The sequence below is a fragment of the Hylobates moloch genome, unplaced genomic scaffold (genome assembly GCF_009828535.3).
Source record: "Hylobates moloch isolate HMO894 unplaced genomic scaffold, HMol_V3 SCAFFOLD_8, whole genome shotgun sequence".
In the NCBI taxonomy this organism is placed as follows: domain Eukaryota; kingdom Metazoa; phylum Chordata; class Mammalia; order Primates; family Hylobatidae; genus Hylobates; species Hylobates moloch.
In genome coordinates this window covers 34,176,746-34,202,470 of record NW_026652283.1, presented here as the reverse complement: position 1 = coordinate 34,202,470, position 25,725 = coordinate 34,176,746, and the positions used below count along the sequence as shown (strand labels likewise).

General features: G+C 46.7%; 1 protein-coding gene across 3 annotated transcripts in view; it reads right to left on the bottom strand.

Moving 5' to 3' along the window:
* The window catches only part of HDAC1 (histone deacetylase 1), a 41,991-nt gene extending 18,946 nt beyond the window's left edge, over nucleotides 1–23,045 (bottom strand). Inside the window, exons 1-2 of one of the 3 annotated variants that reach the window (XM_032160082.2) lie at nucleotides 22,892–23,045; nucleotides 13,271–13,383 (exon numbers count right to left, since the gene is read on the bottom strand). In XM_032160082.2, the coding sequence (XP_032015973.1) occupies nucleotides 13,271–13,383; nucleotides 22,892–22,940 (162 nt within the window). In that variant the 5' untranslated portion in view covers nucleotides 22,941–23,045. Of the gene's footprint in view, nucleotides 1–13,270; nucleotides 13,384–22,666; nucleotides 22,774–22,891 lie in introns of those variants that run through there. The other 2 variants (XM_058442989.1, XM_058442990.1) reach the window with 2 other exon arrangements.
* Nucleotides 23,046–25,725: the final 2,680 nt, after the last annotated feature.

Here is a 25,725-nt window from a genome sequence, read left to right as displayed (position 1 = left end):
ATATATATATGTATATATATGTATTATAAAATTATGGACAAAATGGCTCCAAGAGTTCACGAAAAAAGGGTATCTAATGAAAACTGAAACAGATGGGAAATCCTTTATAAGTCATCACATCAACAATTTTGATCACATCCTCCCCACTAACACTTCCTTGACAAGTTAATTTCCTGGTTATCCCAACATTCTGACTCCTCCTTCCCTCTTTTTAAAATTTTTCTTTTCCTCCCATCCCTTAAAGGTAGGTCTTCTTCAAACATGACCCTCTGCCTCTCCAATTACCAATACAACAAAAGTCTTCACTTAATGTCATCCACAGGTTCTTGGAAATTGTGACTGTAGGCAAAACAATGTACAAAGAAACCAATTTTACCATAGGCTAATTGACATAAACAAGAACTTAAGCTCCTACAGCATATTTCTGTCACAAAAACATCACTAAAATTCTAAATAAAGACCCAAAACACTTCAAACATTAAATACTGAAATAAATGTGAAATATCCCTTTTTTTTTTTTTTTTTAGACGGAGTCTTGCTCTGTCGCCCAGGCCGAAGTGCAGTGGCGTGATCTCGGCTCACTGCAGGCTCCGTCTCCTGGGTTCACATCATTCTCCTGCCTCAGCCTCCCGAGTAGCTGGGACTACAGGCGCCCGCCATCACGCCCGGCTACTTTTCTGTACATTTAGTAGAGACGGGGTTTCACCATGTTAGCCAAGATGGTCTCGATCTCCTGACCTCGTGATCCACCTGCCTCAGCCTCCCAAAATGCTGGGATTACAGGCATGGGCCACCGCGTCCGGCGAAATATCCCTATATTTAAGAAATATGTATAAAAATAAGGAAGATCATTATTGGGCTGGGTGCAGTGGCTCATGCCTACAATCCCAGTACTTCGGGAGGCTGAGGCAGGTGGATCACTTGAACCCAGGAGTTTGAGACCAGCCTGGGCAACATGGTGAAACCCTGTCTCTACAAAAATACAAAAAATTAGCCGGCTGTGGTGGCACTTGTCTATAGTCCCAACTACTCAAGAGGCTAAGGTGGGAGGATCACCTGAGCCTAGGGAAGTCCAGGCTGCAGTGAGCTGTGATCTTGCCACTGCACTACAGTCTGGGCAACAGAGCAAGACCCCATCTCAAAAAAATATATACATTATTATTTACCCAATTTTTGGTGAATCAGTGAGTGATGGCGGTTGTTGTGGTGGTGGGTTAAATCAAGTAATAAATGTATGCAAAGTTAAAATTGCAAGGAGAACCTTCTACCATCATGCAGTTCAAAAACGAACCATAACAAATATGGCAGTCTCACTGAGTGTTTCTGTATCACATCTTTTATTGTTGTGCATCTGTATGATTATTGTCTACTTTATGCATTTTTATTTGACAATAATTTGAATTCAATCATTCATTTCCAAGGGTGGCCAGAGCCTGTCCCTGCAGCTCAGCACAAGGAAGCAACCTTGGACAGGATGCCATTTCCATCACAGGGTACACTCACACCCATATCCACACTTGCTCAGACTAGGACCATGGAAACATGCCAGCTCACCTCACATGCACATCTTTGGGATGTGGGAGAAAAATGGAGTACCCGGAAAAAAGCTACACAGACATGGGGAGAATGTGCAAACGCCATACAGATAGTGGCCACGCCAGGAATCAGCTATTTTTCTCCTCAACGTTATAACTAAATGATGCTGAGCGAAGTGATGTTATTTGAGAACCTGCCGTATTTTCTGTAGTTTGTAAAGCATTTTCAATACACAGCCAACATTTATTGTTTCCTCTATGACAGTCACTCTTTCAGGCACTTTAAACGCTATCTCATATGATTCTTTTTTTTTTTTTTTTTTTGAGACTGAGTCTCGCTCTGTCACCCAGGCTGGTGTGCAGTGGCGCATTCTCGGCTCACTGCAAGCTCCGCCTCCCGGGTTCCCGCCATTCTCCTGCCTCAGCCTCTCTGAGTAGCTGGGACTACAGGCACCCGCCACCACGCCCGGCTAATTTTGTGTATTTTTAGTAGAGACGGGGTTTCACCGTGGTCTCGATCTCCTGACCTCATGATCCGCCCGCCTCAGCCTCCCAAAGTGCTGGGATTACAGGCGTGAGCCACCACGCCCGGCCTCTCATGTGATTCTTACAACAACCTTTTAAAGATCTAAGCCCTGGAGGATTGCTTGAGCCTAGGACTTCAAGTCTAGCCTGGACAACATAGTGAGACCCTGTCTTTTTCTCTTTTTTAAAATAATTATAGGGGCCAGGCACAGTGGCTCACACCTGTAATCCCAGCACTTTGGGAGGCCGAGGTGGGAGGCTCACCTGAGGCCAGGAGTTCGAGACCACCCTGGCCAACATAGCGAAACCCCATCTCCAATAAAAATACAAAAATTAGCCGGGTGTCGTGGCAGGTGCCTGGAATCCCAGCTACTCAGGAGGCTGAGGCAGGAGAATTGCTTGAACTCGGAGGCAGAGGCCGCAGTGAGCTGACATCATGCCACTGTGTTCCAGCCTGGGCAACAAAGCGAGACTCCATCTCAAAAAAATAAATTAATTAATTAAATAAAATAAATTATTGGGCAACCTCTCCGGGCCAGAATACGTTCAGACTCCCAAGACCCCATCTCTGAAAAACAAAACAAAACAAAAAAAACACCTTTTAAAGTTCATGGCCAGGTGCGGTGGCTCACGCCTATAATCCCAGCATTTTGGGAGGCTGAGACGGGAGGATCGCTTTGAGGCCAGGAGTTTGAAACCAGCCTGGCCAACATGGCGAAATCCCATCTCTGCAAAAAATACAAAAATTAGCTGGGCGTGGTGGCAGGCTTCTGTAATCCCAGCTGCTCAGGAGGCTGCAGCATGAGAATCACTTGAACTCAGGAGGCAGAGGTTGCAGTGAGCCCAGATGGTGCCACTGCAGTCCAGCCTGGGCGACAGAGCAAGACTCCGTCTCGAAAAACAAAAACAAAAACAAAAAAAGTTCATAGCCAGGCACAGTGGCTCATGCCTGTAATCCCAGCACTTTGAGAGGCTGCGCGGGGCAGATCATTTGAGGTCAGGAGTTCGAGACCAGTCTGGCCAACAGGGTAAAACCCCATCTCTACTAAAAATATAAAAAATTAGCTGAGCGTGGTAGTGGGCGCCTGTAAACCCCGCTACTCGGGAGGCTGAGGCAGAGAATCACTTGAATCCAGGAGGCAGAGGTTGCAATGAGCTTAGATCACGCCACTGCACTCCAGCCTGGGCAACACAGTGAAACTCCATCACAAAGAAAAAAAAAAATTCATACTATTATTTTCCTCATTTCACAGGGAGGAAACTACAGAAGAGAGAGGTTAAGTACTTTGCCTGGGGTTACACAGCTGGTAAACTGGAAGGAATCCAGAGATCTGGCTCCGGGTACTTTGACTCTCATTTAATCCTCACTTAATTTAATGAGACATAATAAGACTGAACGACAGATACTGTTTTATCAAAAACAGCCATAGTGAAGCCAGGTGCGGTGGCATGCACCGTGGTCCCAGCTGCTCAGGAATCTAAGATGTAAGGATCACTTGAGCCCAGGAGTTCAAGGCCAGCCTGGGCAAACATAGTGAGACCCTGTCTCTAAAAAGGCACCCACAGTGAAAGAAAAAAGACTTGGCTCCAAATACCAAGTCGTTTTTTACTATACTAAGCCCTTTACTCTCTTCCTAATGTCATCAAAACTCTGGTCTGGCTATCCCTTCTACACAGATGACTGCACAAACTCCATTTTTATCTTAGTTCTGAGCTCCAGATTCACGGTTCAAATAGCTTCTCAGTCTGCTCCACCCACAAATCCTAAAGGCACTTCAAATTCAACTGGACTCAACAATTCGTTGTTGAGAGCCTAGAAGCACTCAAATTCCACTTAACTTCCAGAAGTTCTCTTTCACTATTTTTGTTAATGATACCAACGTCCACTCAGGCTGAAAACGTGTCATTTTAAACTCTGTCCTTTTTTGCCTTCCTGTTTGAATCCATTGCCAATCTCTCTCATTATGCCTCCATAATCTTGATTGCATCTACTACCCTATTTTTCCTGTGTCCTTCTTTCCCAGGTTTCCTGTTCTCAGCACCAACCACCTAGTTGTTCAAGATCGAAGCCAGGGTATCATCTGTGTTTTTTTTTTTCGAGACAGAGTCTCACTCTGTCGCCCAGGCTGGAGTGTAATGGCACGATCTCGGCTCATTGCAACTTCTGCTGCCCAAGTTCAGCGATTCTCCTGTCTCAGACTCCTGAGTAGCTGGGATTACAGGCACCCGCCACCACACCCGGCTAATTTTTGTATTTTTAGTAGAGATAGGGTTTCACCATGTTGGCCAGGCTAGTCTCAAACTCCTGACCTCAGGTGATCTGCTGGCCTTGGCTTCCCAAAGCGCCAGGATTACAGGCATGAGCCACCACACCACACCAGGCAAGAATCATCTTTGAAGGCCAGGTGCTGTGGCTCATGCCTGTAATCCCAGCACTGTGGGAGGCCGAGGTGGGCGGATCACGAGGTCAGGAGATCGAGACCATCCTGGCTAACACAGTGAAACCCCGTCTCTACTAAAAAATACAAAAAAGTAGCTGGACGTGGTGGCAGACGCCTGTAGTCCCAGCTACTTGGGAGGCTGAGGCAGAAGAATGGTGTGAACCCAGGAGGTGGAGCTTGCAGTGAGCCGAGATCGCGCCACTGCACTCTAGCCTGGGCGACAGAGCGAGACTCTGTCTCAAAAAAAAAAAAAAAAAAAAAAAAAAGAATCATCTTTGATTCTTCTTTTTTCATCTGCTACATTCAACTTCTCTTGAAACTACCACCAATGTATTATCTGTCAAATCTGTCCACTTCCATCCTGGGCTACCACTTTTTTTGACTTGGATTCTGGCAACAATCTCCTAACTGGTATCCTAGCCTCCCTCTTAACCATTGTTAATTTATGTTCAATACTACAGGCAGAGTTTTCTGTCTCTCTTTCTTTTTTTTCTTTTCTTTCTTCTTTCCTTCCTTCCTTCCTTCCTTCCTTCCTTCCTTCCTTCTTTCTTTGTCTTTCTCTCTCTCCCTCCCTCTCCCTCTTTCTTTCTTTCTCTCTGTCTTTTTTTTTTCTTTTTTTCACCAAGTTTCACTCTTGTCACCCAGCTGCATGCAGTGCAATGGCACAATCTTGGTTCACTGCAACCTCCGCCTCCCAGCTTCAAGCAATTCTCTTGCCCCAGCCTCCCGAGTAGCTGGGATTACAGGCGCCCACCACCACTCCCGGCTAATTTTTGTATTTTTAGTAGAGACGGGGTTTCACCATGTTGGCCAGGCTGGTCTCAAACTGCTGACCTCAGGTGATCCATCCGCCTCAGCCTCCCAAAGTGCTGGGATTACAAGCGTGAGCCACTGTGCCCGGCCTGTCTTTTTCTTTTTTATTTAGAGACAGACTCTCCCTGTGTTGCCCAGGCTGGTCTCGAACTCCTGGGCTCACGTGATCTTCTTGTCTCAGCCTTGCTAGTAGCTGGGATTACAAGCGTGTGTCACTGTGCCTGTTACAGAGTCATCAGTCTTAAAATGCAAACTGAATCATGTCACTCCCTCCTAAAAACACTTCGAAGGCTTCATTACTCAAAATATCACGTTCAAACTCTTTAACCTGGCTTGGAAAACCAGAATAATCTGATCCCTGCTTACCCCTCTTACACTCACCTAAATATTTTGTGGTGTATCCCAGGGAACACCAAACTCAAAGCACTCCTAAGGGCCAGTTTAGCTAGCTTAAAACAAACATAAGCAAAACACTGGGGAGCAGAGGACAATCTTTATTGACACAGCTCTAGCTGATGGCTGCCATGAGGGAATCTGGGCCCAACTGCCAGATCCTTTCTGGACAATTTCATTTTTTAAAGGTTGGCCACTAACCTAAAGCCCTTAAAATACTTTGAGTTAAATAAAACACGTTTGAGAGATTGAATTGATCTCATTCACTGTGCCAATCTGCCAAGCACCATTTTGCTTGCACTTCCCCAAGGGCCATCTCTCTCACATTTAGGCCTTTATACATGCTATGACCTACAACACTGTTCTCTTCACACCCTCTACTCAACCTTTAGGTTGCAAATGAAAAGTCAACCCAGGCACACACTTGTAGTCTCAACTACTTGGGAGGCTGAGGCAGGAGAATCACTTGAGCACAGACAGGAGTTTGAGGCTATAGTGCATTATAATCTCACCTAGGAATAGCCACTGCATTCCACCCTGGGCAACAGAACAAGGCTTTTTTTTTTTGAGAGTCGCTCTGTTGCCCAGGCTGGAGTATAGTGGCGCGACCTCAGCTCACTGCAATCTCCGCCACCCAGGTTCAAGCGATTTTCCTGCCTCAGACTCCCGAGTAGCTGGGATTACAGGCATCCACCACCATGCCCAGCTAATTTTTGTATTTTTAGTAGAGACAGGGTTTCACCATGTTGGCCAGGTTCATCTTGAACTCCTGACCTCAGGTGATCCACCTGCCTTGGCCTCCCAAAGTGCTGGGATTGCAGGTGTGAGCCACCGCACCTGGCCAAGGCTGTCTCTTAAAAAAGAGAGAGAGAGAAAGAGAAGAAAAGCCAATTCCCCCAAAAAGCTGTCCTTGACCTCTCAGAATCTCAGTTAAGTAACTCTCTGAAATGCTACCCTGAGAAGCCTGTACTTCCCTTATCATTATACTCACCAAACTGCATAGAAATTGCATGTTTGCTTGGTCTACTCTGGGAGGCCAGGAGCAGGTTCTACCTTTATTTGAAGCAACAAGCATGGTGCCTGACATATAGCAGCTGCTCAATGAATAACTGTTGACCTAACAAATTAACTCTTGGCTGGGCATGGTGGCTCATGCCTATAATCCTAACACTTTGGGAGGCCAAGCGGGGCAGACTGCTTAAGCCCAGCACTTTGAGACCAGCTTGCGCAACAAGGTGAAACCCCATCTCTACAAAAAATACAAAAATTAGCCAGGTATAGTAGTACACAGTGTAGTCCCAGCTACTCCTCAGGAGGCTGAGGTGGGAGGATCACTTGAGCCCAGGAGGGTGAGGCTGCAGTGAGCTGTGATCACATCACTGCACTCCAGCCTGGATGACAAAGCAACACCCTATCTAAAAAAATGAAACAGGCTGGGCGCAGTGGCTCACGCCTGTAATCCCAGCACTTTGGGAGGCTGAGGCAGGCAGATCACGAGGTCAGGAGATCGAGACCATCCTGACTAACACGGTGAAACCCTGTCTCTACTAAAAATACAAAAAATTAGCCAGGCGTGGTGGCAGGTGCCTGTAGTCCCAGCTACTCGGGAGGCAAGCGTGGTGGCGGGTGCCTGTAGTCCCAGCTACTCGGGAGGCTGAGGCAGGAGAATGGCATGAACCCAAGAGGCGGCGCTTGCAGTGAGCTGAGATTGCGCCACTGCACTCCAGCCTGGGTGACAGAGCAAGACTCCGTCTCAAAAAAATAAATAAGTAAAAATTGAAAAAAATAAAACAAAACAAAACCCATCACAAATTAAATCTCACTTGGAGTATTTTTGGCCTCCTAATTGGTCCTATTTCTATCCAGCCTTATCATCTTCTATCTTCCATACTGGTATCACAAAAATCTTAAAATATTAATGTACTGCTCTCATTCGATGACACCCTGTTGACGAAGTAAAGATTCTTTTTTTTTTTTTTTTTTGAGATGGAGTTTCACTCTTGTTGCCCAGGCTGGAGTGCAATGGCACGATCTCGGTTCACTGCAACCTCTGCACCTCCCAGGTTCAAGCGATTCTTCTGCCTCAGCCTCCCTAGTAGCTGGGATTATAGGCATGTGCCACCATGCCTAGCTAATTTTGTATTTTTAGTAGAGATGGGATTTCTCCATGTTGGTCAAGCTGGTCTCGAACTCCTGACCTCAGGTGATCCACCCGCCTTGGCCTCCCAAAGTGCTGGGATTACAGGCGTGAGCCACTGCACCCGGCCCAAAGTAAAGATTCTAAGCTCTTTGATATAGCAATCAAGAAACTTCACAGGGTTCCTTTCCCAATTTAATTGCCCCTGCGCTCTTTCACAAATATTATACTCCAAACAACTCTTCCTTAAGATCGAGAGAGCTATAGAGCTTTTCAACAGTGTCTGTGCTTATGTTCTTCCTATTATTTGAAATGCATCCCTTATCCCAAATCTCTTAAGGAAAGGGCCCATCTCAAATGCCACCTCTTTTACAAAATAAAAGCAAGTCACCTTCTAACAACCCATCTTCATCCCAGGACTCAAAGTTCCAAAGAATACAGCAGTGCCCTCTTATCCTCAGTTTTGGTTTCTACAGTTCCAGTTACACACAATCATTGTCCAAAAATATTACATGAAAAATGCCAGAAATAAACAATTCCTAAGTTTCAAATTGTGAGCCATTCGTGATGACATTTTGTAACATCCAGCTCTGTCCCCTGGGTGTGAATCATCCCTTTATCGGGCATATCCACACTGTATACTGCCCACCTGTGAATCACTTAGCCCTCTCAGTAATCAGATCAATTATCAAAGTATCACAGTGTTTGTGTTCAAGAAGCCCTTATTTTACTTAATAATGGCCCCAAAGTCCAAGAGTAGTGATGTTGGCAATTTTGATATGCCAAAGAGAAGCTGTGCTGTGCTTCCTTTACATGAAAAGCTTAAAGTTCTCAATATAATAAGGAAAGAAAAAAATGCTGTGCTGAAGTCGCTAAGAGCTAAGATCTACAGTAGGAATGAATCTTCTTTTTTTTTTATTTTTGGGAAGGAGTTTCACTCTTGTTGCCCAGGCTAGAGTGCAATGGTGAGATCTCAGCTCACTGCAACCTCTGCCTCCCAGGTTCAAATGATTCTCCTGTCTCAGCCTCCTGAGTAGCTGGGATTACAGGTATGCACCACCACGTCTGGCTAATTTTGTATTTTTAGTAGAGACGGGGTTTCACCATGTTAATCAAGGTGGTCTCGAACTCCTGACCTCAGATGATCCACTGGCTTTGGCCTCCCAAAGTGCTGGGATTACAGACATGAGCCACCACGCCCAGCCAGGAATGAATCTTCTATGCATGAAACTGTAAACAGCTTATTGCTATAATTGTCCTAGTTTATTATTATTGTTAATTTCTTACTGTACCTAATTTATAAATTAAACTTTATCAGAGGTATGTATGAATTAGAAAAAATATAACATATATAGGGTATAGTACTATCCATGGTTTCAGGAATCTACTGGGCGTACTAGAAAGTATCCCCCCTCAGATAAGAGTGGGCTACTGCATTATCCCACAGTCAAAAATCACAAAATACACAGGAAACACAGTCCAGGATCCTACAGAAACAACAACAAACAACAGAATCAGATCTACATAGACGTGAAATGTATATCAAAATCACAATTAAATTAAAAAGAAGTGCTACTCAGGAGGCCGAGGAGGGAGGATTACTTGATTCTAGGGGCTTGAGGCTGCAATGAGCTATGACTGTGCCACTGCACTCTAGCCCAGGCAACAGAGTAAAACCCTGTCTCTAAAAGAGAGAAAAAGAGGCCAGGCACCAGGGCTCACACCTGTAATCCCAGGACTTTGCGAGGCCAAGGCGGGTGGATCACCTGAGGTTGGGAGTTCGAGACCAGCCTGACCAACGTGGAGAAACCCCATCTCTACTAAAAATACAAAATTAGCTGGCCGTGGTGGCGCGTGCCTATAATCCCAGCTACTCGAGAGGCAGAGATTGTGGTGAGCCAAGATCGTGCCATTGCACTCCAGCCTGGGCAACAAGAGCAAAACTCTGTCTCAAAAAACAAACAAACAAACAAACAAACAAAAAATTAGAAAAAGAAAAAAAAAGGAAAGGGCAAATAGCCAAATCACTTTTTCAGAAGAACAAAGTGGGAGGACTGTGCTACCAGATAACAAGACTTACTATAATATAAAGCTACTGTAATTAAGCCACTGTGGTATTGGCATATGGGTCAATAAACAGACCAAGTCAACCCAACACAGAGCCCAAAACCAGACACATGCATATTGCCTGGCACAAAGTAGGTGCTTGATGAGTATATATGCAATGAATGAATAAAAATGGACATTTAATATATAAAAGAAATGGGTCAGGCACTATTGCTCATGCCTGTAATCTCAGCACTTAGGGAGGTCAAGGTGGGCAGATCACTTGAGCCTAGGAGTCTGAGACCAGCATGGTTAACACGGCAAAACCCCATCTCTACAAAAATATAAAAATTAGCCGAGTGTGGTGACATGCACCTGTGGTCCCAGCTACTCAGGAGGCTGAGGTGGAAAGATGGCTTGAGCCTGGGAGGCGGAGGTTGCAGTGAGCCGAGATCGCACCACTGCACTGCAGCCTGAGTGCCAGAGTGAGACACTGTCTCAGAAAAAAAAAAGACAACCAAATAGGAACATGGGCAAAAAGGTTGAATGGGAATTTCAATAGGGGAATATAAATTAAAATAATAGTAAGATACCATTTCATGTCTACCTAAATTAGCAACAAAATTGAAATCTGACAAAATCAAGTGTTGGCAAGGACTCAGAGCAACTGCAGTTCTCCTACATAGCTGGCAATTGGAAACCATTTTGGCTTTATCTAACACAGGTGAATATGTGCATATGTCCTGACCCAATTCTACTCCTAGTATATCCTTTAGTGAAACTTTAGCATATATGCATCAAGAGACATGTTCAAGAAAGTTCATAGCAGCAGTATTTGCAATAGTCAAATCCCAGAAGCAAATCAAATGCTCATCAATGAGATAACAGACTAGAATACATTTATTTCAATGAAATACAGTAAAAATAAATACAGCTACATGTATCAACATGGGTGAGTCTCAAGAACATGTTTAGCAAAAAAAGTCAGTCACGTAATAAATACTGTATGGCTCCATCTATATAACAATCAAACATGTAAAGCTAAAACACACTGTGCTTGGAACTGCAGGTAAAAAATAAAAATCATTTTTATAATTTTTTAAAAAGAATACAGGCATGGTGGCTGATGCTTATAATCTCAGCACTTTAGGAGACCAAAGTAGGAAGATCTCTTGAGGCCAGGGGTTTGACACAGCCTGGACAAAATAGCAAAACCCTGTTTCTACCAAAAAAATTTTCTGAATTAGCCAAGAGAGGCTGGGTATGGTGGCTCACGCCTGTAATCCCAGCACTTTGGAAGGCCAAGGCAGGCGGATTGCTTTGAGCTCAGGAATTCAAGACCAGCCTGGGCAAAATGGTGAAATCCCATTTCTACCAAAAAATTAGCCAGGCATGGTGGCTTACACCTTTAATCCCAGCTACTTGGCAGGCTGAGGCTGGAGAATCACTTGAGCCCAGAAAGCAGAGGTTGCAGTGAGCCAAGATTACACCACTGCACTCTAGTCTGGGTGACAGAATGAGACCCTGTCTCAAAAAAAAGAAAAAAGAAAAAAAAAAAGCCAGGCATGGTGGTGCCTGCCTGTAGTCCTAGCTACTTGGGAGGCTGAGGTGGGAAGATAACTTGAGCCCAGGAGTTCAAGGCTGTAGTGAGCTGTGATCACGCCACTGCACTCCAGCCTGCAGGGAGCAGAGCTCTAGGGAGCAGAGAGAGTCTGCTCCCTAGAGTACCTAAAAATATCTTCTGCCTTTTCTGTTTTCCATTCCCAGCTGCCTTCACACCTAAAAAAGCTCTGTAGTCCCAAGGTCTGTCTACTCCTCTGCTTTCCTTCCTTGCTTCCCCAGTTGCCTCCACTGGCTCCAGAGACATGACAAGGCCATCTAGGAAAGAACACTCATCTCCTTTCAGTCTCTGGAATGGTGACAAAAATACCACTGTTGGTAGGTTACTCAAACTGTAGAAACAGACTTTAACCACAGATTCTTACGTAGTAAGGCAACATCACCTCCAGCCCCTCTTTTTCGCATTTGGACTCTTGTAACAGCCACTTACCTAGCCTCCCTGCTTCTAAAATGCATGCCTGTTCCTATCTCTCTTTCATTTAAAACCCTTCACTTGTTCCTCCTCACTGTCTCCAGAGAGGTTAAAACTGGGAACCACTGGACCTATTTGGTCTACAGATGTACTAATGTGTTTGGTTTGTATACATGCTTAAAATAAAAACCAAAAAGCAAAACTCCGGGTTAACTTTTTTTTGAGACAAAATCTCATTCTGTCACCTAGGCTGGAGTGCAGTGGTGCAATCACGGCTCACCGCAGCCTTGACCTCCCAGGCTCAAGTGATCCTCCCACCCTCAGCCTCCCAGATAGCTGGGACTACAGGTGCAGGCCAGGATACCAGCTAATTTTTTTCGTATTTTTTGTACAGACAAGGTTTCTTGGGATAACATTTTAAACCTAGGAGATTTTACACAATAATCTGGATTTCTAGCTTCTCTTTAAAAACTCAAAGATCAGTGAAAAATCACCTGTAGCTGAATCTACAGGTTAGACCGTCTATACTCTCTAATAACTAGAGATTTGGAATCTACTTCAACATGGTCCCAATCACTCTTATTTAGGCATTAAATTTTTGGTTTTTTGGTTTTGTTTTGTTTTTTGAGACAGGGCCTCACTCTGTCGCTCAGGCTGGAGCACAGTGGTGCAATCATGGCTCACTGTAACCTCTGCTTCCCAGACTCAAAATGATCCTCCTACCTTAGGCTCCTAAGTAGCCGGGACTACAGGCATGTGCCACCATGCCTGGCTAATTTTTTGTAGAGATGAGGTCTTGCCATGTTGACCAGGATGGTCTCGAACTCCTGGGCTCAAGCAATCTGCCCATCTCAGCCTCCCAAAGTGCTAGGATGACAGGCATGAGCCACTGCACCTGGCTTTGTTTTTTTAAGACAGAGTCTTGCTCTGTCCCCCAGGCTGAATGCAGTGGCACAATCATAGCTCACTACAGCCTCGACCTCCTAGCTCAAGCAGTCTTCCCACCTTAGCCTCCCAAGTATCTGGGACCACAGGCACACACCACCATGGCCAGCTAATTTTTACATTTTGTTGTAGAGACAGGGTCTCCCTATGTTGCCCAGGCTGGCCTAGAACTCCTAGGCTCAAGTGATCCTCTTGCCTCCACCTCCTGAAGTGCTGTGACTACAGGCGTGAGCCACCATGCCCAGCCAAAAATCCTTATCATTTACAGTACCTGCCTTATAACAGCAGTCAACATGCATTTGATGAATGAGTGAATGAGTGGTGGAGAAAATGAGACAATGAATGGCATATGGGGAAACACAGCAGATGAGGTTAGGGAGCGGTAGCACTTCTGGTAACTCACATAGATTTCCATCTTTCGGTAGAGACCATAGTTGAGCAGCAAATTATGAGTCATGCGGATTCGGTGAGGCTTCATTGGGTGGCCTTGTCCATAATAGTAATTTCCAACATCCCCTGAGGAAGAGAGAGTGGTAGCTTCACTAACACCGTTAGACACACACTTCCAGGAGAAGCCAGGAGTTTTTACAGCGAACTCCCAATCAAATTCTTTCTGGCTCATTTCTAGTTTCCAAGATTCTCTCCCACCTTTTGAAGGGTAACTCCAAAAGAAAAAAAAAAAAAAAAAAGCAGGGACCCTGGTGAGGTCAACATTTAAGGTTCAGTCTAGCTCATTTTCTTCTGGAACCCACAGGCAGTACATAGCAAGAGGGGTTCATTCCAAAGCTACTGGGGAACAACAGCCAGGGAAGTGATTCACCTCACTATACCTCCAAGGAATTCCCTCCCACAACAGAAAAAATAACCATCGCTACTCAGAATTATTAGAAGCCACAGTTCACCTCTTACATATTGTAACACTTATGGTGTCAAAGTACATTCACTTCGTTCTCTTACTGGATACTCACAGTAACATGGGTAGGACAGGGGGTATTATTATTCTCACCTTACATATAAGAAAACTAAAACTTATCATGTGCTTAATCTATAACACTAGCCTTCTAATTGGTCCCTCTACCTTCAATTCACACTACCTGCCACACTGTCACCAGAATCCACAATTCTGATAACATCACTCCTTTGCTCAAAAAATCCTTATGGCTCCCCATCCCCTACAGGATAAAGAGTAAAGAATAACTTTAATAGAGGTAGGCATGGTGGCATGAGCCTGTAATCCCAGCTACTCTGGAGGCTGAGGCAGGAAAATCACTTGAGCCCAGGAGTTCGAGACCAGCCTGGGTCTCAAAATTTAATAATAACAACTTCAGAAGACTAGCATTCAAGGACTTTCTGTTTTTTTGAGACGAATCTCGATCTGTTGCCCAAGCTGGAGTGCAGTGGTGCAATCTCAGCTCACTGCAACCTTCGCTTCCTGGGTTCAAACAATTCTCCTGCCTCAGCCTCCCAAGTAGCTGGGATTACAGGCATGTGCCACCATGCCTGGCTAATTTTTGTATTTTTAGTAGAGAAGGGGTTTCACCTTGTTGGCCAGGCTGGTCTCAAACTCCTAACTTCAGTTGATCCACCCACCTCGGCCTCCCAAAGTGCTGGGATTACAGGAGTGAGCTGCCGGTTTTGGTAAATAAAATTTTATTGGAACACAGCCATGCCCACTCGTTTACAGTTCCTCTATGGCTGTTTTCACACTACAGTGGCAGAGCTGAGCAGTTTAGTTGCCACAGACACCACGCATATGGCAAAATGAAGCCTAGAATATTTACTATCTGGCCCGATACAGAAAAAGTTTGCCAAGCCGTGCTCCAGACACACCAGATTGTGATCAGTATCCTGAACATGACCTTCACCTTCACACCACAGTATCCTTTGTGCAGACTGTTCCTTTGACCTAAAATGTCCTCCTTTCTCTGATGATGCTCATACTACAAAGCCCACCTCAAGCTCCAAACCCTTTCTTGATCAAAATAAATGGTCTTTTCCTCTACATGCAATTTGTATACAGCACTTCATTAGTTTTCTTTTCTTTTAATTTTTTTATTTCTTGAGACGGAGTCTCACTCTGTCGCCTAGGCTGGAATGCAATGGTGCTATCTCGGCGGCTCACTGCAACCTCCGCCTCCCAGGTTCAAGCAATTCTCCTGCCTCAGCCTCCTAAGTTGCTGGGATTACAGGTGCGTGCCACCAAACCCAGCTAATTTTTGCATTTTAGTAGAGGTGGGCTTTCACCATGTTGGCCCGGCTGGTCTGGAACTCCTCACCTCAAGTGATCTACCCACCTCAGCCTCCCAAAGTGCTAGGATTGTTTTATATCTGAATTATTTACATGACTATATCCACAAGACTGGGTACCCCTTGAAGGCAAGGATTAATATGCCTTGTATATCAGAGGCTCAATAAAGATTCAATGAATTGAATTGAGACTCAGAGAAGTTAAGTCCCTGCTCAAGATCACACAGCTAATGATCTGGAGTCCACTCTTCTGACTCCAAATCCAGTATGCTAAAAGCTACATTGGGTTTTTCTTTCTTTTTTTTTTTTTTTTTGAGACAGAGTCTTGCACTGTCGCCGAGGCTGGAGTGCAGTGGCGCAATCTCGGCTCACCGCAAGCTCCGCCTCCTGGGTTCACGCCATTCTCCTGTCTCAGCCTCCCGAGTAGCTGGGACTACAGGCGCCTGCCACCACGCCCAGCTAATTTTTTTGTACTTTTAGTAGAGACGGGGTTTCACCGTGTTAGCCAGGATGGTCTCGATCTCCTGACCTCATGATCTGCCCACCTCAGCCTCCCAAAGTGCTGGGATTACGAGCGTGAGCCACCGCGCCCGGCCCTACATTGGGTTTCTCAGGTACCTACTTCAGTTTGCACTTAATCTACAGGGCTCTATAAATCTACCTGGTAGAAAGTTCCTTGAACAATGTTGCAAAATCAAGTGAACTACACACCCAAAGATCGCTCCTTAGAGGTTTATTAGGATGAGGCAGAGCTCTAGGCACCCAGTGAAAAAAAGGCATGAGCCTTGATCCCTAGCAACTCCCTTGCCTATCAAGCCTGGATCCAGCCAAGGCTCAGACCTGGGGTACTAAGATACCTTATCCAGAAGGTTAAGGGAGTATCTGAGGTGAGGGTAATGAGGGTCGTGAGGGTGGGGCTCTGAGACACCATCCTTTTCTTTTTAGGTTTTTTTGTTTGTTTGATGTTTTCGTTTGTTTGTTTGTAGAGATGGCATCTTGCTTTGTTGCCCAGGCTGGTTTCAAACTCCTGATCAGCCTTCTAAAGTTCTGGGATTACAGATGTGAGCCTCCAACAGTGCAGGCCAACCATCCTTTTCTTAACAGTTTTTAATTAGTTTGCCAACCCGTGCTGTGTGTATCCCTATACACATTGACAAATGCTATGACAGGGGAGCACACAGCATTGAAGGGCCCTGTCCACTTCCTTAGAATTCCACCCTGGATCCTCTTCTATATAACTTCTTGGGTGACTGCATCCTTTATGACTAAATTTACTATAATTAAAATAAAGATATATCTCTATATCTTAATCAGGTTGCTGAGAGACTTTAAAATAAATTGTCCTTTTTATTTAGGTACTACTTAATTTTTATTTTTATTTTTGGAGACAGAGTCTCACTCTGTCACCCAGGCTGGAGTGCAGTGGTGCAATCTCAGGCTCACTGCAACCTCTGCCTCCCAGGTTCAAACAATTCTCCTGCCTCAGCCTCCTGAGTAGCTAGGATTACAGACATGTGCCACCACGTCTGGCTAAGTTTTGTATTTTTAGGAGAGTCAGGGTTTCACCATGTTGGCCAGGCTTGTCTCGAACTCCTGACCTCAAGTGATCCGCCCACCTCGGCCTCTCAAAGTGCTGGGATTACAGACGTGAGCCATGGCTCCAGGCACACTTTAAACTCTTAAAGAGCTTTCCCATCATTGTTCTCATAATAGGAACTCCTATCATTTTGATTTGATAGGAGAGTAATCTGAAAAGTAAGGTGACTTGCCTGATATTGCAAAGCTTCTCAATGGCAGAGCCAAATCTGAATCCCAGAGTAATGACCTCACTGCAAAACTCAGTTTCTCAAGTAAGAAGTCTATTCCCGGCTGGGCGTGGTGGCTCACGCCTGTAATCCCAACACTTTGGGAGGCCAAGGTGGGCGGATCATCTGAGGTCTAGAGTTCAAGACCAGCCTGACCAACATGGAGAAACCCAGTATCTACTAAAAATACAAAATTAGCCAGGTGTGCTGGCACATGCCTGTAATCCTAGCTACTCAGGAAGGCTGAGGCAGGAGAATCGCTGGAACCCGGGAGGCGGAGGTTGCAGTGAGTTGAGATTGCACCACTGCGCTCCAGCCTGGGCAACAAGAGCAAAACTCAGTCTCAAAAAAAAGAAAAAGGCCGGGCCCGGTGGCTCACGCCTGTAATCCCAGCACTTTGGGAGGCCAAGGCAGGCGAATCAAAAGGTCAGGAGATGGAGACCATCCTGGCTAACATGGTGAAACCCCGTCTCTACTAAAAATACAAAAAATTGGCCAGGCATGGTGGTAGGTGCCTGTAGTCCCAGTTACTCGGGAGGCTGAGGCAGGAGACTCACCTGGCGACAAAGATACGTCTCAAAAAAAAAAAAAAAAAAAAAGTTTTGCATTTATCTAAAGCTGAGGTCTTTTCTTTTCTTTTTTGAGGCAGGGTCCTGCTTTGTCACTCAGGCTGAGTGCAGTGGCGCCATTATGGGTAACTGCAGGCTCCACCTGGGCTCAAACCATCCACCTGCCTCAGTCTCCCACCTCAACCTCCCAAGTAGCTGCGATTACAGGCACGTGCCACCACACCCAGCTTTTTTGTGTGTGTTGTTTTGTAGAGCTGGGGGGGGTCTCACTTTGTTGCCCAGGCTGGTCTTGAACATCCGGCCTCAAGCGATCCTTCCGCCTTGGCCTCCCAAACTACTGGGATTACAGGCGTGAGCCACCATGCTGGGTCCATTTTTTTTCTTCTTTTAAACAAGAATGTTATCATAAAATGTTACCATAAAACTGTACAAAATGATATGACTACAAAAATCACAGGTTCCAGCCTCAAAATGATTCTCATCAATGCCAGCAATCCTTCCAAATTTCTTTCCCTAGCCCCCCACTTTCGCAACAGCTATTTAAATCTCCTCTCTTCAAGATTCCTACTCTACCAACTGCCCTTCCCCACCCTCAGGAAAAGGAATATTCTCTTTCCTCATCTTGAGAACTCCCTCAACTTTCTCCTTATCTTCTCCTCTTCAAACTTACCTCCATTTGAACTTTTCCTTGCCATTTACCCTCAAGTCACAGAGGAATTTGTTGAAGGTCAGCGTCTCTAGCTGGGCTCCAGTTTCCATCCCCCTGGTCTCCTCAGGAAGCTCCATCACTACTAGCCCCTTTCCTGTATCTTCACCCTCTCCCTCTCTTCTGGCTGTTTTCCATAAGAATTATTTCAATATGCTCAACTTTTAGCCACTACATCTCCCTTATCAATAATCTTCTCTCCCTACCTCACACAAACTTCCCTTTAAAAGGGTTCAACCAGCTGGGCATGGTGGCTCATGCCTGTAAACCCAGCACTTTGGGAGGCCGAGGAGGGTAGATCACTTGAGCTCAGGAGTTTGAGACCAGCCTGGGCAACATGGCGAAATCCTGTCTCTAAACAAAAGACAACCGTTTGTCTTCTAAACAAAAAATACAAAAAGGGCGCACAGCTGTGGTTCCAGCTACTTGGAAGGCTGAGGTGGGAGGACTGCTTGAGCCTGGGAGGCAGAGGTGGTAGTGAGCCAGGATTGTGCCACTACACTCCAGCCTGAGTGACAGAGTGAGACCCTGTCTCCAAAAAAAGGGTTCAACCTGATGTCTCCTCTTCAGCTAGCCATCCATGTACTGCAATCTACCACAGTCTAGCTTCTGCCCCAATTGCTGCCAACACTTGCCCAATCCCTCCCTTCTTTAGCTTCTGCAACCCAGTACTTTCTGGTTCACTTACCTCTCTGGCCCCTCACTCTATATCATTATACATTTAATCAACAAATATTTATTGAGAACCTACCATGAGCTAGGCATTGTTTTTGGTGCTGGGGATACAGAGGTAGACAAGGCACGGCCCCTTTCCCTAAAGAGCCTCCTGTCTACAAGAAATATGACCAAGTAAACAGGCAATTCCTCTACACAGTGACAAATACTATCACGAGGGAGTACACAGCATGAGGGGCACTAAATTTTTCCTCAATCCACTTCCTTAGAATTCCACCCTGGAATTCTATATAACTTCTTGGGTGACTGCATCCTTTATGACTAAATTTACTATAATTAAAATTGCTAGCAGCCAGGAATAGTGGCTCACGCCTATAATCCCAGCACTTTGGGAGGCTGAGCCCAGGAGCTGAAGGCCAGCCTGGACAACATGGCAAAACAACATCTCTACAACAAACAAACAAATAAACAAATAAATAAAATAATTATCCATATGCTGATTGCTGTGGTCTGAATGTGTCCCCCAAAATTCATGTGTTGGAAACATAATCCCCGATGCCAACAGTGTTTGGAAGTGGAGCCTTTTGGGAGGTGTTTAGGTCTCAAGGACTCTACCATCCTCACTAATACATTAATCGCCTTGTAAAAAAACAGAGTTTATCCTTTTTTGCCTTTCCACCTTCTGTCATATGAAGAAACTGAATTCAAAGCACCATATTGGAAGTGGAGACCAGACCCTCACCAGACACCAAATGCTGGCACCCTGATCTTGGACTTTCTAGCCTTGGACTTCTCAGCCTCCAGAACTATGAGAAATACATTTATGTTCTTTTTTTTTTGACACAAGGTCTCACTCTGTCTCCCAGGCTGGAGTGCAGTGGTGCGCTCATGGCTCACTGCAGAGTCGACCTCCCAGGATCAAGTGATCCTCCCACTTCAGCCTCTCTACAGGCACATGCCATCATGCCCAGCTAATTTTTTTACTTTTTGTAGAGACAGAGTCTCCCTATGTTGCCCAGGCTGGTCTCAAATTCCTGGGCTCAAGAGAACCGTCCGCCCCAGCCTACCAAAGTACTGGGATTATAGGCGTGAGCCACCACATTTAGCAATTTCTGTTCTTTCTAAACACTGTTCTGTTATAGCAGACTAAGATACTGACGACTACCAAAAAAATTCTATCTTCTAAACTGCCTACTGGATGCCTCTACTTGGATGTCCCCTAAACATCTTAACAGTTATCAATAGTTATTTCTAAACAAACAAACAACAACAAAAAAACAGTGGCTTAGGCCTGTAATCCCTACACTTTGGGAGGCCGAGGTGGCAGGATTGCTTGAGGCCAGGCCCAGGAGTTCAAGACAAGCCTGGGCAACATATTGAGACCCCGTCTCCAGAAGTTTAAAAAAAAAAAAAAAGTTGGGGCCGGGTGCAGTGGCTCACGCCTGTAATCCCAGCACTTTGGGAGGCCAAGGCGGGTGGATCATGAGGTCAGGAGATCCAGACCATCCTGGCTAACACGGTGAAACCCTGTCTCTACTAAAAATACAAAAAATTAGCCGGGCGTGGTGGCGGGTGCATGTAGTCCCAGCTACTCGAGAGGCTGAGGCAGGAGAATGGCGTGGACCTGGGAGGTGGAGCTTGCAGCAGTGAGCTGAGATTGCGCCACTGCACTCCAGCCTGGGCGACAGAGCGAGAATCCGTCTCAAAAAAAAAAGTTATCATCAACTGACATGGCATTCTCCAAACCTCCAAACAGTCACCATCAAATTGCCCACACCAGAGGCCAGGAAGTGTGGCTCATGCCTATAATCCCAGCACTTCGGGAGGCTGAGGCAGATGGATCACTGGAGGTCAGTTTGAGACCAGCCTGGCCAACATCGTGAAACCCCATCTCTAATAAAAATACAAAAATTAGCCAGGCATGGTGGCGCACGCCTGTAATCCCAGCTACTCAGGAGGCTGAGGCAGAAGAATCCCTTGAATCTGGGAGGTGGAGGTTGCAGTTGCAGTGAGCCGAGATCACGCCACTGCACTCCAGCCTGGGTGACAGAGCTAGACATCGTCTCAAAAAAAAAAAAAATATTGCCCACACCAGGAACTTGGGATCCATGCCTTCTTCCTTACCCCTACAATCTGAATTTATTTTTTTGTTTTTTTTTTTGAGACGAAGTCTCGCTCTGTTGCCCAGGACGGAGTGCAGTGGTGAGATCTCAGCCCACTGCAACCTCTGCCTCCCAGGTTCAAACAATTCTAGTGCCTCAGCCTCCTGAGTAGCTGGGACTACAGGCGTGTGCCACCACACCTCGTTAATTTTTTTTTTTTTTTTTTTTTTTGAGATGGAGTCTCACCCTGTTGCCCAGGCTGGAGTGCAATGGCACGATCTTGGCTCACTGCAACCTCTGCCTCCTGGGTTCAAGCGACTCTCCTGCCTCAGCCTCCTGAGTAGCTGGGATTACAGGTGTGCACCACCACGCCCGAGTAATTTTTGTATTTTTAGTAGGGATGGGGTTTCACCATGTTGGTCAGGCTGGTCTTGAACTCCTGACCTCATGATCTGCCCGCCTCAGCCTCCCAAAGTGCTGGGATTACAGGCATGACCCACCGCGCCCAGCCTAGATTTTGTATTTTTAGTAGAGATGGGGTTTCACCGTGTTGGCCAGGCTGGTCTTGAACTCCTGGCCTGGAGTGATCTGCCTGCCTTGGCCTCCCAAAGTACTGGGATTAGAGGCGTGAGCCACTGCACCTGGCCCCCATGACTTTAATTTCTAAGGTATAAACCTGATGATGTCACTAACCTGCATAAAACTTGAATCATTCACAAGTACCCTCGATAAAGTCCAACTTCCTTGGGACAGCATGCCCAGCCCTTCATGGTCCAGTCCCTATTTACATTTTTTTTTTTTTTTTTTTTTTTTAGACAGAGCCTTGCTCTGTTGTCCAAGCTGGAGTGCAGTGGCACGATCTCAGCCCACTGCAACCTCTGCCTCTTGGGTTCTAAGGGATTCTCCTGCCTTAGGCTCCAGAGTAGCTGGGATTACAGGCATGAGCCACCATGCACGGCTAATTTTGTATTTTTAGTAGAGACGGGGTTTCACCATGTTGGCCAGGCTGGTCTCGAACTCCTGACCTCAGGTGATCCACCAGCCTCGGCCTCCCGAAGTGCTGGGATTACAGGCGTGAGCCACCGCGCCTGGCCAAATGCCTGTTTTTCAAAGGTCCTGTCCTCTCTCTTGCCTCTGAAACTTGCTGTTATTTTTGCCTTCCCTGTGCCTGGCTAAGAACTCCTGTTCTTCAGGTCCTAACTAAGATGTCCCCTCCTTCTCTGACTCCTCAGGTGGAGTTTGGTGCCTCTTCTCTGTGCTCCCCTAACACTCTGAGCTCTCACACGGAGAGAACTTCGGTCACTGGGAAGGGTGACCCGATCAACCCCACGGCCCCAGCCCCTCAACACTTCCTCGAACACAGTAACCTGCTTGAGAGATTAAGTGAGAAGTCTGTTTTAACAGGTTGCATCCTTCTCCTTGCAACCCCTGGCGCCCCACGTCGCAGTAGCAACCGCAGGCCCCGCTCAGAGGCTGGGGGAGGGGAGGCGGGCGACCAGTCGTGCAGGACTCTTCCCCCAGAAAAGATGAGAAAGGGACGGGGCAGGGAAAAGCTTTGGGTTCTCGGCAAGAAAATGTATCCTTGCAGCCGTCTCCATCAGATTCAGCCTCCCCGCTCCGAGGCACCCTCCCCTCTAGGAGTCCCACTCAAACTCTCCACATCAGACTTCCTCAGAATCTTCCCACCAAGATTACCTCACGCTTCCCCCACGCGATCCTCTCTTGGTCTCAGCCTCGATCTCCTTTCCTCGCAGCCTCCTCCCTCAGCCTCGACTTCCCCCTCGCAGCCTCCGCTCCGAGCCTCTCCCCAGCGCCTCCGCCTCCCGCAGCCTCCCATCGGCGCTCCAGCCTCAGCCTCCAGGTCCCCGGTCCGGCCCGGCCCGGCCCCGCCCCCGCCCCCGCCGCGAGGACGGTGCTCACCGTCGTAGTAGTAACAGACTTTCCTCCGGGTGCCCTGCGTCTGCGCCATCTTGCTCGCCTCCCGTCCCTACCGTCAGTCGGTCCGTCCGCCCTCCCGCCCGCGGCTCCGCTCGGCGTCCGACCCAGGGGGGAGGGGGCGGGCCTCCGGCCCGCCCCGCCCGTCCCCTCCTGGGCTCACCTATAGCCGCGCAGCCCGGGCACCGCTCCAGCCAATCAGCTTGCGCAGACACGGGCCCGGAACTCGGCAGGGGGCAAGGGCAGCCCGGAGAGGCCGCGGAGGGCCCCCTGGGCCTGTACCAAGGTCTGCGACAGATGGGTGGGGAGTCGCCCGGGGACCGTACCATCAGTCCCGGGGGAGGAAAGCAGCTCTGTAAACTTAACAGTCCCACTTCGTCGTGAAAAGCGTGCTTGGAGATCGGGGGCCAACTTTCTGATTTTACGGAGAATAAACCGAGGCCTACAGGGGAAAAGTGACTTGCACAAGGTCACTCAGCCAATAAAAGCGCTGAACCTGGGTTAGAAAGCGAGTTTGTGACCGCAAAGGAGGGCTACAGAAAAATAATTAAATTAAAAAGAAAAGCAACACGCGGGTTTGGAGAGGAAGAAACTGACCAGAAAGGGAAAGAAAGCTAATGTTTGTTTGTCGAGGGGCTGCTGTGTGCCAAGCACTGTGCGACAGTTTACCAATGTTATTTTAGTTTTTCCTCAAAACAGCTCTCGGCCAAGGGCTTTTTACCTCCATTTTACAGGACAGGATAAAGAAGTTCAGACTTCTGTGAATTACTCAAAGTTACACAAAGTAATTAAATTCAATTTTTCAATTGTACAGGATTTTCTGAATGCCTTCTTTGCACCAGAGGCACTGTAACAAAGTGACAGAACCCAGCCTTTCTGACTCCAAAACCTACCTCCCTGATGCAGTCACCCAGGATGACTAAGTAGGCGTCTCTTTAGACAGGAGGGAATGGGATTATCCTATGATAAGAGGGCAGGTTTCTTTTCTTTTTTTTTGAGACAAGAATTTCGCTCTAGTTGCCCAGGCTGGAGTGCAATGGTGTGATCTCGGCTCACTGCAATCTCTGCTTCTGGGTTCAAGCGGTTCTCCTGCCTCAGCCTCCCGAGTAGCTGGGATTACAAACATGCGCCACCATGCCCAGCTAATTTTGTATTTTTAGTAGAGACTGGGTTTCTCCATGTTGGTCAAGGTGGTCTCGAACTCCTGACCTCAGGATCCGCCCGCCTTGGCCTCCCAATATACTGAGATTACAGGCGTGAGCCACAGCGCCTGGCCTAGGAGGGCAGGTTTCTCAGCCTGGTAGCTAATGACATTTTAGGCCAGGTAATTCTTTTTTGAAGGAAGCTGTTCTGTGCCTGGGCAACTAGAGCGAAACTCTTGTCTCAAAAAAAAAAAAAAAAAAAAAATTAAGCAGCATCCTTACCTCCTACCCACTAAATGCCAGTAGCACCTTCCCCCCAGGCTGTGACAACCAAAATTGTCTCTAGACATTGCCAACTACTGTGCAATAGCTTTACCATTTGGTTGGGGGGAAGATTAGTGGGGTGTAAGGGAGTGTAAAATTGCCCCCAACTCTCCCATTGAGAACCACTCCACCAGATCATCAGTTATCAACTGATCATCACTGAAAGCTGAAAGACCTAAAAGTGCAATGCTGGGCTATTAAAATAACTACAATAATGTCGATATTTAATGAGTGCTTCCGATGTGCTCTAAGTTAGCCACCTACTTGTGGTCCTACAGTCAACAAGAGGCTGGGCACAGTGACTCACGCCTGTAATCCCAACACTTTGGAAGGCCAAAGCGGGTGGATCACTTGAGCTCACGAGTTCGAGACCAGCCTGGGCAACATGGCAAAACCCCGTCTCTACAAAAAATGGAAAAATTACCCGGGTGTGGGGGCGCGCTCCTGTAGTTCCAGCTACTCAGAAGGCTGAGGTGGGATGATGGCTTGAGCCCAGGAGACAGATGTTGCAGTGAGCCAAGATCATGCCACCACACTCCAGCCTGGTCAATAGAGCCAGGCCTTGTCTCAAACAAAAGAAAACAGCAAGATACATCTTTATGCCTCTCTAAAGAGTGTTTGGGACTTGTGTTTCTCACTCAGAAACTGCATTTGAGTCATTAATTATAAGGTAACAGAAAATCTAAGACTGGGTGGCTCTATAATAGAAACAGCAAAGGGCCAGGGAACAAATCCTACTCCCAGTTCTCTGTTGCTAATTCTCAGCTAGCCCTGGGTGGGTTTACTTAACCGTTCTGGGCCTCCATTTCCCTTGCTATAAAATGGGGAGAAGTCCGGGCGCGGTGACTCACGCCTGTAATCCTAACACTTTGGGAGGCTGAGGTGGGCAGATCACCTGAGGTCAGGAGTTTGAGACCAGCCTGGCCAGCATGGTGAAATCCCGCCTTTACTAAAAATGCAAAAATTAGCTGGGCGTGGTGGTGTGTGCCTGTAGATACCAGCTACTAAGGAGGCTGAGGCCAGAGAATCGCTTGAAACCGGGAGGTGGAGGTTGCAGTGAGCCGAGATCAGGCCACTGCATTCCAGCCTGGATGACAGAGTGAGACTCTGTCTCAAATGAATAAAAGAAATAAAATAAAATAACAAAAATGGGGAGGGTAGGAATACAAAGTTCACCGACGCTATGGCTGCACACAGTATCCCAAAGAGGCATGTGGGGATCAGATGAGATCATGAGGTGTGGCAGCAGGTCAGTCAGGTGATAGATTTACATTATTATGACTCAGATGCTCTTTGTTTGCCACACCCGGCCCTTTTTTTGTATATTTTAAAAATCAGGGCCGGGCGCGATGG